At 40.0% G+C, this 14736-nt stretch overlaps 1 protein-coding gene across 4 annotated transcripts in view; it reads right to left on the reverse strand.

Annotated features, from left to right (window-relative positions):
• The window catches only part of LOC149139427 (vacuolar protein sorting-associated protein 25-like), a 144820-nt gene that overhangs the window by 51953 nt on the left and 78131 nt on the right, over positions 1-14736 (reverse strand). For all 4 annotated transcript variants that reach the window (XM_089446361.1, XM_089446360.1, XM_089446358.1 and 1 more), the window contains one exon: positions 4742-4881. In XM_089446361.1, the coding sequence (XP_089302487.1) occupies positions 4742-4881 (140 nt within the window). The remainder of the gene's footprint in view (positions 1-4741; positions 4882-14736) is intronic.

The raw sequence follows: 14736 nt of genomic DNA on the forward strand, positions 1-14736 counted from the left end.
ACCCAACAACACAGGATATACACTAAATTCCCAAACTAAATAAATGTCAAAATCAAAATAGATAAGAATCTAAAGCCCGGTGTAATGGAGAAAATTAATTCCCAGATAACCACAGTAAAACTGAAATTTACATTTGTAGATGTTATACATGGATATGCACTATTAGCTATGAACGGTCCAGCTCCCAATCAAACTGGCAAGGTTGCCAAGGTCCTTACAAGCCGCTAAGATTGGCACACACAGTATAAGGGCCCACTATCACCTTAGCGCAAGTCCCCACTCTTTACGTGCAACTCCCTCTTAAAAGGCTATGGAGGATTCCTGTAAAATGACTTCACTCAACTAAAGAATGATTAGTGCCTTGTATGGGGTCATGGGTGAAGAGAGGAGTTAATTGTTTTGCTATTACAATGATCTAAAATTGTAAAGTATGCAGAAAAAAAATGTACACCAGCAATCATGTGAATAGTCCAAGTGATTGTAAATTTAATATATTAATCAATTCTATCAATTATTCTTGATTTAGACCTTTGTTTGGAGGGGTTACTGTGTAAATTTACCTATTGTCCTATGACTACAGATTAGAAAATCTATAGAAAAACACAGAAAACAACAGCAACATCCCATTAAAAATGCCGCCCAATAATGTATAAGCACTCTAGATTGAAGATCTAGGGGTGGGAAAGTTAGAAGATCGAATGTAGATGATCTTAAATCACTCGTAAACCTCAAACTACAACAGAAATTAATTTACTGGAAGCTGGAAATTTAGTTGCAGAGGCCTTAGGGTCAAACCCCATTGGGTGAAAATCCAGAAATAATTGCCAGCAAAGAGATAAAGAGTTTTAATGGCTGGAATTGATTGATTTTAGCCTCAAATAAAAGATATTAACCAGGAAAATCTAATGGGAACTTACTACAAGGCCTTTATGATAGAACTTACTTGAAAGGAGCCTTGTACCTTGAATTTTCTGCAAAATTTGAATATGATATTGTTGTAATTTACTGAAAATAAGCAATATGTAACTCAATAGACCAGCGAAGATGATGCGTATGACAGCTCAAATCAAATTATATTGATCCCTTTGTTTGGATCTAATTTTATTGCTCAAAATCCCAAGGGTTACTAGCTAAATCATTATAATACTTTAAAAGCAAGCCAGTAAAATAAACTAACTAAAACAGAAAATTGAAAATTTGGGGTTAATATAAATTTTAGTTGATGATAAATAGCTTACCTTGGCCACAACCTATACCTTCTAGATTGTTGGGTTGTGAATCTGAATCACATTTAAGTTGACCATGCACTTTGGGCAATGAGATGGCCTTTCGACCCGAGAAGAGTGTATCACCCCCACCTGTGTCTAAAACTCTCCACAACGTTCCTAATCCAACTACCAGCAACCTCCAGCGAAACGTCTCCAATCTTTAGATCGACTATGTGGTGGAAAGATCTTTGCCTGGTTGAAATTATCCACTATAAGGATTGGTCCAACCCTGATTCCAACTCACTCCACCTACAGGCTACAACAAGAGTAATGAAGAAGACTAGCACCTTGTTCACCCTCACCACGTGGCTATGTAGGCCATCAATGGATTGTCCCTCCAAAATTTGTGCAGTCCTTACTAGTTATGAATTATTTAATTAAAAGCCTTGTTATAACACGTATCAAGAAAACATGAAATAAAAAGAACCAACTCGCACAATAGAGACTAAGTGTTTGCAAAAATGAAAGTTCTAAATTACGGCATTTATTGTTCTCTCAATTCAACAACTTGACAGAAAGGAGAGGCTACCATTTTATAATTTTGTTTGTAAAAGCGAGGTAACAACTAGTTTAACGGTTAACCTCTCTCTCAAAATAATAATTTCTAATTGTCATCCACATGTCGGAGACTAAGTAAATTCAACAAATATTTTTTTATTACAATGAATTTTCCCACTTGGGGAGTTTGATTTGGTTCACATGGCCCTTGGAAGTCCAGTGTTCCACTTGCATTGATCCCAAAGAATGAAGAAATTGTCCTTGGATGCTCAATGTTCCACCTAGTGGCTAGCTTGAGGCTCAATTTGGTCCTTGAACTCGATTTGGTACTTTGGAGGAAAACAACTACTCTTGTGTCCACAAGCCACCAAATGGTCCTGGTGACCCCCAATGCTCACCTCTTGACCTCCAAAGGCTATTTCCTTTGACTATAATGGCTAGTAGAAAGTCAATTTGGCCACCTTTGCATTGCCTCCAACATCCTTGGGTATTTTGCCTTGGTTTCACCACAATTTGCTCATTTTTTTGCCTTGATTTCCTATGCCACCAGCCCCATTGGCTACATCAACCCCTGCATTGCCATTCTTTGACCATATGTACCACATCATCATGCATGAGAAAGGGATCTCCAACACCTTGGAGGAACCTGAGAATCCGCCACCTAGGTTTTGTCAGGGTAATTTTGTAGACCACTTTTGATATATTGGATGTCTTATTTTGTCAAGTTCTGTTGCTGTTTTGCCACCCATAACCCCAATGTGCCACTAGACCAACTTTGACTACCTATCTCTGATCAATGCTTTCACATTTTAGAAAAATTTCAATATGGCATGTCATCTTCTCTTCACTCTATGCATTTTGACACCAAGTTGACTTTTTGACTTTCAGGACCAAATGCATCAAGAAATGTGTACTGCCTCGGGAAATGCGAATTGCTGAAATTGTGACATTACCATGTTGAGAACAATTTGAGTAATATTGCACCAAGGTTAAGGGCACCTACAGCCTCTATGATCATAACCATGTGGCAAGACATAGATGCAGACTAATGCCAGTTGGATTGGCTCATACACCGGTGATCACCCCTACATAACCAAATTTCCCATAAACCATGAGTCCCAATAACATCCAAGGTCCTCCAATCCTATCTAGGACAAAAAGACCTGGGACTTAGCCCAAAGGGACCGACCATCTCAAGGCCTAGGACACCTAAATACAAAGACTCACATGGTATTGACATGGCTTTTGACTTGTGATCTTGGGCTTCCTTGTGACCTTGGGCTCACAGTGGTGATAATGCAAAGTGAAAAAATCTATGTGCCCCCTTTGGAATGATAACAGGTCCAGTAAAATATGGTTCCAAGTTCAAACATAAATTGCAGTTGTACTTTGCAAGTCATGAGGCTTCAAATTTTCAGACCTAGCAGCTTCCATTTCCAGCTCAGACAACATATTAGACATTAGCAGATGATATGAATAATTATGCATGCACGGGATGTCTTTTGGGTGTTTGTATGCTAGGTAGTACTGAATCAACTCATAATTTATTGCTTGTATCCAAATTGATTGCCATCAAGCTCCCTCAATGGCGCATGCATCCTGAAAATATGCCAAACAGGAAAGTTTTCTTAAAGTTTAATGGCTGTACAATACCATGTAACCAGAATAATCGCAATGTTAGGGAAGTAAGCCAAAATTTAAATCTAATATTTAGGGTTATTCAGTTGATCGTGTGGTAGATGTTTTATCAATCTCATGTTAAGGATTAGATGCAATTGATCATTTGGTAGATGCTTCATCAATAGATCATCAAATTGTTTTAAAAAAAATTGAACCTCAAAGAGCTGCAATCCTAGGATGAAGTCCAAGCTTAAGTAATCCTAGAAAACCTTACTAGGGAACACTCCATATTCTGTTATAGGATAGTAGCTTGTGTACCATGCTGGGTTTTGGACTCTAGAGGCAATTTAGAGACTCATTTTTTATGTTTTTTTTGTATATCTTGCACTCACTAACATTTTGCTATATTCACCCTTATATGGTATATACAGGAGCAGACTTCACATATTTTGTCTTTAGTGGTTTGGAATCTTTAAAATATTTTTTTCAATAAGATTTCAATATTTTACGTATTTTTAAGTAAACTCATAAACCAAGTCATTGACTGATACTTATCCAAGTCTGATTGGAAAGTGGTTTGAACCTCAGTCAGTTCCAAGTCCAATTCCAACCTCTAGAACTTTGGTACCTATTATTCAGGAATTGCTACTTTTACTGGTCTTCACACCTAGGTACCACGCCTCCTCCATCTACAAAGTCCTGGGCTACCCAACCCTTCAGGGCTCCTCCCCTTCCTTCATTATAGGGAGAGTCAGCATGTCCCTTCCTATAATATCCTACAGCTATCTACCACTGTCTTCTTTTAATTGATGAATGACAGGTGAAATATCATGTGTTGTACAGCTGCACACATCATGCTCTGAAGGATTTCAATATTGTTTGCAAGAGAAATACCACTGGATGATAATTATTGAACCCCCTTACTAAGTTCATCCAAAGATCTTGTGCTTAAGAATTGTACCTATTTAGATGTATTGACACTCAAACCTTAGCTGTATTTGAAGATCATTCAGAACTAAAGGGTGATATAATTTGCCTTCTTTTCAGAGACCATAGTTGCTAATTTCACCATTTTCCATTTTTCTCTGTTTTTTTTATTTCCACTTGCTGAATTCTCCCTTCCTGCAAATTAGGCAACCTTTCTAAGAGCTGAAACATTTGATTGAACAAAACTCAAAGAGCTTGAAAAAAAGCTCAACAGATTGCTTCATTACTTTTCCCATGACAAAAAATATGAATGTATTTATTCTACATTTGTAACTCAAACACCAGTCAAAATAATCAGAACTCATCCCTCTTATGTGTTGCATTTATGTAAAATTGTAAATCACTCTTTGAGCTTGGAGAGGACTTACTATCAATTGCTGGGTTAGAAAACAGAGGAAATTCTTCTTCTAAGCTAATGATAAAGATCTTATGATGCTTGCAATAGTTTAGTATCAGCTCCTTCCACACCTGCACTTGTTTTTCCCGAGTATCCCTTACAGGCTGCAAGCTGCAGATGAAGCACAGAAATTAAATAGAAATTCTCATTCAAGAATAAAAGAAAATTCATTCCATTATTTACAATGCAATCTTCAAGGCAAAGAACAAATACGTTCAAACTCAAGCTACAAAACATCAAGAAATGCCTATGATAGAAGGAAACACATTAGAGAAATTTTTGCAAAGAATAAGAAACAAAACAGCCTGTCTTTCATTGGGTTTTTTTAATGCGTAGTAATTAGTGATTTCTCTGTTTCTTCCTTTCTCATTTTATTTTAGCGAAGTGAATGTGGTGTTCTTGTTGCAATATATGATCAACTGGCTTCACAGAGATTGTGTCCATTGGCAAATACACAACCAGACCAAGGCATTTGCTCGCACAAAGCAGCATTTTGGCACGATAGCAACCATTCCAAGCTATATTGGTGCGTAGAGGCATCATGGCAATGAAAACCATTCCACCAAGAAAGAGCACCTATATTCAAATTTCTGAAGGCAACCATACATTTAAAGAACCTACAACATTCAAGAGCATATCTATAATCAACAATTATTAAAAATACAACAAAAATTAATTAACTAATGAAGACTTTGTTGAACAACAAACTAGATGAGCCGAATCAAATTTGTACGGCTGTTGATTAAATGCACTGAATTTCGAATTTGATCCTTAAAAATCGGCAAACGTGATGACTTAGGATGAAAGATAAGACACTTAAATCCCAGAATAACAAAATGCATTGGCAAAAAAATAAAATTTAAGATTGTAGAGAAAACCCTTAAGGTGGGTTAACACCAACAATCGCTCCTTATGGAAGAAATCACTCCACAAGCTATGCTTGTCATGATACAAAATCCAACATGCTGAATATAGTGTTATGTATGTGCAAAAATACTGTCTCATGAGTATTCATAGGGGCCTATGCCAACTACCTCCCCATCATATCGTTTATTACCCAATAACTACTTAGCGAGCGTTATTCAATGAATAGGAGTCAGGACTATAGTACATTAATTAATAAGTTCACACCAACTCCTTAGTGGGCTTTATTCCAAGTGTATGCCCATTATACAGTAATTATCCTCCTTAGGTACCTAACCTTACATTAATTATCCTCCCTAAGTACATTACACAGTTGCTACCTGAATTGAATTTACTCCAAGTGATTTGTGACAATTTATTGCAAGAAGATTACAAGCATAGTTATCACAGCTGGAACAACCAAAAAATTGGGTTGAAGAACCAGTGTACTAAAAAATACATAAAACATGCAAAAATTGCCAAAAAATTGGGTTGAAGAACCAGTGTACTAAAAAATACATAAAACATGCAAAAATTACTTTACACACACATGTGCTCATCAAATATGAAGGGTTTGCTCACAGATATCACATGTAAGGATGAATATAGGAAAATAGCACTAAGTACAGTACATATCTGAAAAAAATGCAAAAACATTGAGGCTCTAAATGGCCTCTTTAGTCCAAAAAACATCATGCTACAACAACTACATATCATCAAAAACATTGCCTATTATGAGATCCCCATCATCAATAGCACCCTCTGCCTCCTCCTTTGGCCTTTACCTCAATCCTCTAGGGACATCAATACCAGTGCTCAGTGCTACTTGTGGACTTGCGGATCCAAGTAAATTCATCCTATTGTTGCTCAAGTCAACACCCTCCAATTTCATGATAGTTACTAGTCCGAGCATGAAAAGGAGACAAAAGGCTTAACATTCCCAAATAGTAGATTGGGCTTGGGTGAATGGTAAATTTTTACTAAGGTCATGAGTTCATACCACCACCAACATTGGAGTACATAGAGGACTTTGGTGCTTTTGATTAAATATCAATCCCATACCTTCATATATGATAGAAACCAATTCTAAAATGTTACAATCCTGCCAGCCATGAAATGCTAAAATATTGAAAGCTGTTAAGTCTGCTGAATTCTCAAAGGGAAATGAAATTCTGCTTTCTTCGTATGAAGTCTGGTGAGGTTGGAACAACTCCCAAACATCCTCTAATTATTAATGGTACTGTTAAAAAATTAAGAATCTAATAGTACTTGTCACAATTGATTTTCTTTTCCTTTATCTTTCGATTTTTTTCCCCTAACAAGTTGCACCAGTGGTTCTGTAGGTTGGGGACTAGTTGGTCAGAATCATCCCAAACCAGCCTGCCAGTCTAGTCCAAGGGCCATGTTAGCTCCTGTGAGATACCATATGTTTTACATAGACAACATCATATGTTTTACATAGACAACATCATTGTAAGTCCGATGAGATGCAAGTCCCAAAGCCCCGTAAGCCATGTGACAATAATGTATATGATCTCCTAGGCCTCGTATGGTCAGCCATGCCCAGTCCCTTTAGTCCCCACTCTCAATTCCTTTTGTCCTAGGTAAGATTAGAGACCTAAATATGAATATATTGGGACACATGATTTAGGGGAGACATTGGTTTTGTAGGGGTAATAGCATTAGGTAGGGCTTGTCCAGCCCATGTCTTGAGCACACCTATGTCTTTTCCATATGGTCATATGTCATAGAGTCCATTTGCATCTCGTTTGGCCATGGTATAATATAATTTAGTCATCCACATAGCAGTATCACAGTTCATAGCATTCCATGTCTTATGGGGCACTGCATGGATCCCAATGCACAGGGTCTTGACTGCAAAAATTCAACAAGGGCTCATTTTGTTCAACATGATGCATACTTGACATGCCACATTGAATATATTTATATACTTGGAATATTACTTCTAAATATATGCATATACTTAGAATATTACATTTATATGAATATATTGTGACTTTCTCTGCTTTTATTTTTCTTTTAGCTTCATCAACCCACAGGGCAATGTTTTCCAGCCTGTTACCACCCAAACCAGCAGGGGACCTAAAAGGGGTTCCTAAGAGGGCACCTGATAGGTCAAGGGCAATGGTGGAGGCTTAGCCCACTGTCACCATAGCTAAGTCTCCCTGCTCTTAACGGACTTTCACCGATGGGAGGAGTCACAGTAATGTAGGGATCACTTTGTAAGGTAGATGTCAATGGAGATGTGAGGAGTGACCCTAAAAACCCTTTCCCCGGGATGGAGTGATGAATGGAACTTGCTTTCTCTTTAAGCAAGGGACTTGGTCCACCAGGTTTAAGGAGTGAGGATTGGAGGTTTGAGGAAGAAAGGATAGGCTTATAAAGGAGTTTCTCAATCCCTATAATCCTTGGAAACTTTGATTCCCAAATGGTCTTTGACAAATAGTCTTAATTGAGAAGTGGGACCAAACGGAGCCAAGTGGACCCAGCCCAGGTTCGGGGATAGAATGTAGCAGCCAATGATGTTCCTATCCTAGACAAGGTGAGGGGAAAGGACCAAACAAGAATATTTACTTCAAAAGGTTGAATTGATCCTATTGAGGTCTAGCCTTGGGGATGCCTAGGCAAAATTCGGTCCTAGAGCTAGGGCTTGGGATTCCCAGAGATTCCACCGTCATAATTGCATGAAATTTGGAGGAGAGAGAGGGTACCCACCAGCACAGTAGCCTAGAGGAGATCAAAATTTTTCCTTGGGTCAAATCTCGGGAAATTAATGCCCTAGGTGACCTAATGGGGCTAGACTTGGGGAAAAGGGGGAAAATAGTAAGGAGAAGGTTAAAATGATCACCCCTTTAAGGGACTAGTGCCTAATTCACTTGGGGATATGGAGTTAAAGATGATAATGAGTAAGAACTTGATTTCCTGATCAAGGAGGCCCAGAAAGTCAACTTCATCCAATGTTGAGAGAAAGACAAGAAAGTGACCTTCAAGCATTTATACTTCAAAGCAAACGATGCAAGCTTATCGAGACAAATAATCTCTAGGACATTTCATCCATATAACATTGGCCCATACATTAAACTAAAACATGCTCAATTCCACATTTCAATTATTGTTAAAATTGGCAACTAGGGCCAAACTCCATATGGGTCACCTTATTTATGGCAGCTAATATTTTTCTTCGATTCCTCTCCAAGAGGTGTAGGATTGATCTAAAGATCATTCGATTCCGACATGTATATATGGAGATATGAATTTATTTGTATTATTGACAAATTGTCAAGGTCGGCCAGCAAGCAAAACAGGGATTTTCACCCCTAACTCAACCTCAACGTTGCATATAAAAGGAGACCTAAACTCATTATTCCATCATCTCATCTTCTCTCATCTATCTCTCCTCACTTGATTGGGTATGCAGATTGGGGCAGCATCTCTCACACGTGCGAAGGAAGGAGACAGATTTCTGTTTAGGGTTGTGTTGACCAAGTTTGACCGAAGCTGCAAGGAGACTATTTTGGACAGTGTTGACCAGCATTGACCTCTCGTTGACTGTGGAATGGGTGAGGTTGCTTCTCCTTGGCAAGCCACAGATTTGGGCATGCAAACCGAGGTGATCTGACCTCTGGTTTGACCAGCGTTGACTGCCCTAGTTGTTGGCTGCATGTTGACTTTTGTTGACCAACGTTTGACTGATTTTTCGGACTGTTTTGGGTTGTTTCATCCTGTTGTTGGAGGCCAAGTTGACTGAGCTTTGACCAAGCTGATTTGGAGGTCAAATCTGACTTATTTGACTAGCGTTGACTTTTTTGGTTAGGGTTTGTTGTTGCCGCATAAAATATCAGATTTGTATATTTGTAGTATCTCTCTCTCCGCTGAACTATTGAAGAATATAAGAAGAATTGATCAAGGGTTTCCCCACATTGGGGTTTGTCCCTGCCTGGTGCCACATCTTGTGTCCTCTTGTCTTGGCTTGTCTTCTACTGTTTATGTTTATGTTCTATCTACATTTTACTATCACGCTGATGTGATTGCTAAACTAGATATTGATATTGGGCTAATTAAGAAATTGAAGTACACTGCTCTTAAGAATAGAACATACCAAAACTTAACATGGTATCAAAGCTGAGGTGAAGACAAAGCCCAAGCAAGAGTGAAAGAGCAATCACCGAAGACAACTGGACAAGGACAAAGGCTCAATGGGTTCCTCATCCCACTTCCCCGCTAAAGACAAGCTCCGTGAAAAGTCTGACTATCATGGATGGAAGATGTCTCTTGATCTGACATTGGAAGAACAAGAAGTGTTGGACTATGTGAGGGGTAAAATCCCTGAGCCTCCTTCAAATGCACCGGCTGCTACAAAGAACAAGTACAACAAGGATGAAGTCAAAGCGAAGAAGATTATCAGAGATTCCATTGACAAGCGTCTGGTGGCCTACATCTCCGATCTAAACACCTCCAAGGAAATCTACGATAGGTTGGTCAACATGTTCAAGGTTAGTGATGCAAATCAAATTTTATTTCTCAAAAATAAGTTGAAGGACATTAAGAAGGGCAAGGACGAGGATATTCAGTCCTACTTCTTAAGAATCACTGAGATCAGGAATGATCTACTTTCGATTAGAGAGGTCATTCCTGATAGGGAACTTACTATCACTACCCTTGGAGGACTCCCACCTGAGTGGTATATATTTAGAACCACTATTCTCAATAATGATCGAATTCCGAGATTTGAAGAATTGATGTCGAGATGCATTCAAGAAGAGACAAGAATGGTGGAGCAATAAATGCCTTCAAATAGAGGCAACCCCACTGCTTTCTCCGCTCATGCCAAAAGGAGAAATAATGTAGGGTCTAAAGGTCATTTCAATGGAAAGCCTGGATCTAAGGGTGGAAGGAGGGAAAGGTGCTTTGTTTGCAATAATTTTGGCCACTATGCGAGGGAGTGTCCAAATAGAAGGGACACACCACATGATGATGATCACAATCACTCCAGGGGCAACTTCAACAACCACAATCAAAGGAATGGTAGGTTCAATGGCAAAGGACAAAGGAATGCAGGACATCATGGAAATGGTCAACCCTCCAAGAAAGCAAGGAACTCCAGATATCTCCACTACCTCTCCTTCGAACTCTTTGGGGAATTGGCTAATTGATAGTGGTGCTTCAAGGCACTTCATCGGGTACAAGGAAGCTCTCTCTAATCTAATAGAGAAGGAGACAAACTTGGAGATTATTCTTGGAGACGATGCCACCTATCCCATGAAGGGAGTAGGGAATGTTACCCTTCAATTGAATCAGGGTAACACGATTCATTTACAAGAAGTTCTATATGCCCCTGATCTCAAGAAGAACCTAGTGTCCATTTCGGCAATGGAAGATAAAGGATACAAGGTGGCATTCATCGATGGAAAGGTACGTGTTTGGAAAAGGAATTTTAAAGATTCTTTTACTCTTGGGTTCTTGGTTGACACTTTGTATCAAGTTGGATGAAGTCCATTAGGAGCCATGTCTTGCAACACATCTCTACAATCTGAACGATGGCACCGGAGGTTTGCCCATCTTCATTATAAGGCCCTTCCCAATGTGAGACAGATGGTGACAGGTATGCTTGAATTCAAAGTAGAGCATTAAGGTATATGTCTGGAATGTGCCGAAGGAAAACTTACTAGGGGACCATTCCCCTCAAGTAATAGCAAGACCACCGATATATTGCAGTTGATCCACTTCGACATATCTGGTATGATGCCCATAAACTCTTTGGGAGGATACTTATATTATCTCACTTTTACGAATGACTATTCTCACAAGACTTGGACCTACTTCTTGAAAAAGAAGAATGAAGTGTTCACCTAGTTCCGTCACTTCAAAGCCATGATTGAAAACCAATCTGAGAAGAGAATCAAGATATGGAGGACAGATAATGGGACTGAGTACGCATCAAAGAAATTCCATGACTATCGCAGAGAAGATGGCATCAAGAGGGAGACCACAACACCATACACTCCCAAGAAAAATGGTGTCGCTAAAAGGAAGAATCGTACTATTATGGAAGTTGTTCGTGCCATGCTTCATGATCAAGGGCTTCTGAAGTTTCTATGGGCCGAAGCTACAAATATCGCCATGTATGTTCAAAACCAATGCCCTCATCAAGCATTAGACTCTAAGACTCCCGAAGAAATGTTCACTAGTAAAAACCCCGATGTCTCTCATTTTAGGATTTTTGGACGTCTTGTATATTTTCATGTGCCAAAAGAGAAAAGAAGCAAATTGGGCCCATCAAGGAAGAAGGGAATCTTCATGGGCTACAGTGAAAATTCTAAGGGCTATAGAATTTATGTGGTTGGTCAAAGGGAAGTTGAATAAGTCATGATGTCACCTTTGATGAAGATATGGCTCTCAACAAGATCAACAACCTTCCTATCCCAAGGAAGGACAAAGAAGTTGACACCAGGAAACAAGGTGCAAAAGAGAACGAGACAATGTCGGATGAACCTATGGATCCTATTGATCCTCCTCCCCAAGAGCCCTCCTCCTCCAAGAGGAGACCCTCATGGCTTAGGGAGACTCTCGAAGATGCCGAGAGACATATTACACCGAGGGGGGCTTTCTGTGAGAGCAAGAAGTCGAACAAGTATCAAGGATACTTGACCGCCATGAGCACTATCATTCAAAATGAACCTTCATCATTTGAAGAAGTCGTGAAGCAACAAGTTTGGAAGAATGCTATGAATGAAGAATACAAGTCTATTATGAAGAATGATGTCTGGGATGTGGTCCCTAAACCCCAGGCCAAACGGTTGTCACCTCTAAGTGGCTCTACAAAATCAAGCATGGAGCTAATGGAAGTGCTGAAAAATTCAAGGCTCGCTTTGTTGCCCGAGGCTTCTCTCAAAAGGAAGGTGTAGATTATGATGAGATATTTGCACTTGTTGCCCGATACACCACTATTCACACGATCATAGCCCTTGCTGCCTCGCAAGGATGGAACCTACATCAAATGGATGTCAAGACCACTTTCTTGCATGGTTCGATCAAAGAGGAAGTCTATGTGGAACAACCTGAGGGGTTTGAGGTTCATGACCGGGAATCTCATGTATGCAAGTTGAAGAAAGCTCTCTATGGCTTGAAGCAAGCACCCTGAGCTTGGTATGAGAGGATTGATAGCTATCTGATGAAGCTGAGATTCACTAGGAGTGAAGTCGATCTGAACCTTTACTTTAAGGTTGAAGATGATAAACCTCTCATACTGGTACTTTATGTGGACAACCTCTTTCTGACAAGTGCAGACCCTCTCATTCACAAATGTAAGAGGGAGTTGGCTTCCGAATTTGAGATGAAGGACCTAGGACTGATGCACTACTTCCTAGGGTTAGAGGTCTGGAAAAAGCCAGGAGAAATTTTCCTATCTCAAGGAAAATATGTTGTGAAGATATTGGAAAGATTTGGGATGGTGGACTGCAAGCCTGTGACTACCCCGATGGAACTTAACTTCAAGAAGTTATGTGGTAGTGTTGTCGGACCTGTATTGGGAAATGCTTCTGAGTATCGTCAACTCATAGGAGCACTGATGTTCTTGGTGAACTCTCGTCTGGATATATGTTTTGCAGTTAATATGTTGAGCCAATATATGGTTGAGCCTCATCACACACATTGGATTGGTGCCAAGAATCTTCTAAGATATCTTCGGGGCACAATCACTCATGGACTGAGATACATTGCCGGAGATGTGAGGCTGCATGGTTATTCTGATGTTGATTGGGCCGGCAGTGTGGTGGATCGCAAGAGCACTTCTGGGTGTTGTTTCTCTTTGGGTTCTGCTTCGATATCCTGGATGAGCAGGAAGCAGAAGTTGGTTGCTTTGAGCACCGCTGAGGCCGAATATATAGTTACGAGTATGGCCTCCTGTGAAGCTGTCTGGTTGAGGAAGCTCTTCAGTGAATTCTTTGGACATGTGTTGGATACCACCGTGATCCTCTGCGACAACCAGAGTGGGATCCGATTATCAAAGAATCTCATATTTCATGATCGCTCCAAGCACATCGATATCAGGTACCACTTTATCCGGGATATGGTACAACGAGGAGCAATAAGGCTCCATCACATTGGGACTAATGAGCAAGTCGCCGACATTCTAACAAAGCCCCTAGGAAAGGTCAAATTCTTGACTTTCCAAGAACGACTAGGAGTCGTGGAGAGACCCTCTTTTGAGGGTCCTGTATGATATGGACATTGAGCTCTGGGAGCTTCAGGGGGCTTGGGTTACTTCCTGGAGCGATAAGCAACCATAGGGTAAGTGGTTCAGCCTTCCCCTAGTGATTTGTTGTGTACAAGATGAGTGGTTCAACCTTCCCCTGTGATACCTCGTGACGACATGTAGGCAGGATAAGTGGTTCATCCTTCCCCTACTAAGACATCCTACCCATGCAGTCTAGGACTCATGGGAAGTACCTCTCATCTGGCCAATGAGTAGGGAAATGAGGATAGGGACCATAGTACTACCGATGGACACATCATGTACTACCGTACTCCCTATCCTAGGATGATATTGATCACCCGAGTGGTATGACACACTCTCTTTATTGGAACTGACTTCGGGTCAGTAAGAGTGGTATGAGACACTCTCTTTTATCTGGGACTGACTTCGGGTCAGTAAGAGTGGTATGAGACACTCTCTTTTATCTGGGACTGACTTCGAGTTAGTAGAGAATGGTATGATACATTCTCGATCACTTCTTCTTCATAGTTCAAAGCAGTGCGAAGCAGTGCATTGATGGCAGAGATAGTACCAACTAGCAAATGGATTAGCAAATGGAGTTCTCCCTAGTTGAGAGGGAGTGTTAAAATTGGCAACTAGGGTCAAACTCCATATGGGTCACCTTATTTATGGCAGCTGATATTTTTCTTGGATTCCTCTCTCTGAGAGGTGTAGGATTGATCTAAAGATCATCTGATTTCGACATGTATATATGGAGATATGAATTTATTTGTATTATTGACAAATTGTCAAGGTCGGCCAGCAAGCAAAACAGACATTTTCACCCC

This window comes from Pinus tabuliformis, chromosome X (assembly GCF_031772625.1).
Source record: "Pinus tabuliformis cultivar Carrire ecotype Pingquan chromosome X, CPIR1, whole genome shotgun sequence".
Classification (NCBI taxonomy): domain Eukaryota; kingdom Viridiplantae; phylum Streptophyta; class Pinopsida; order Pinales; family Pinaceae; genus Pinus; species Pinus tabuliformis.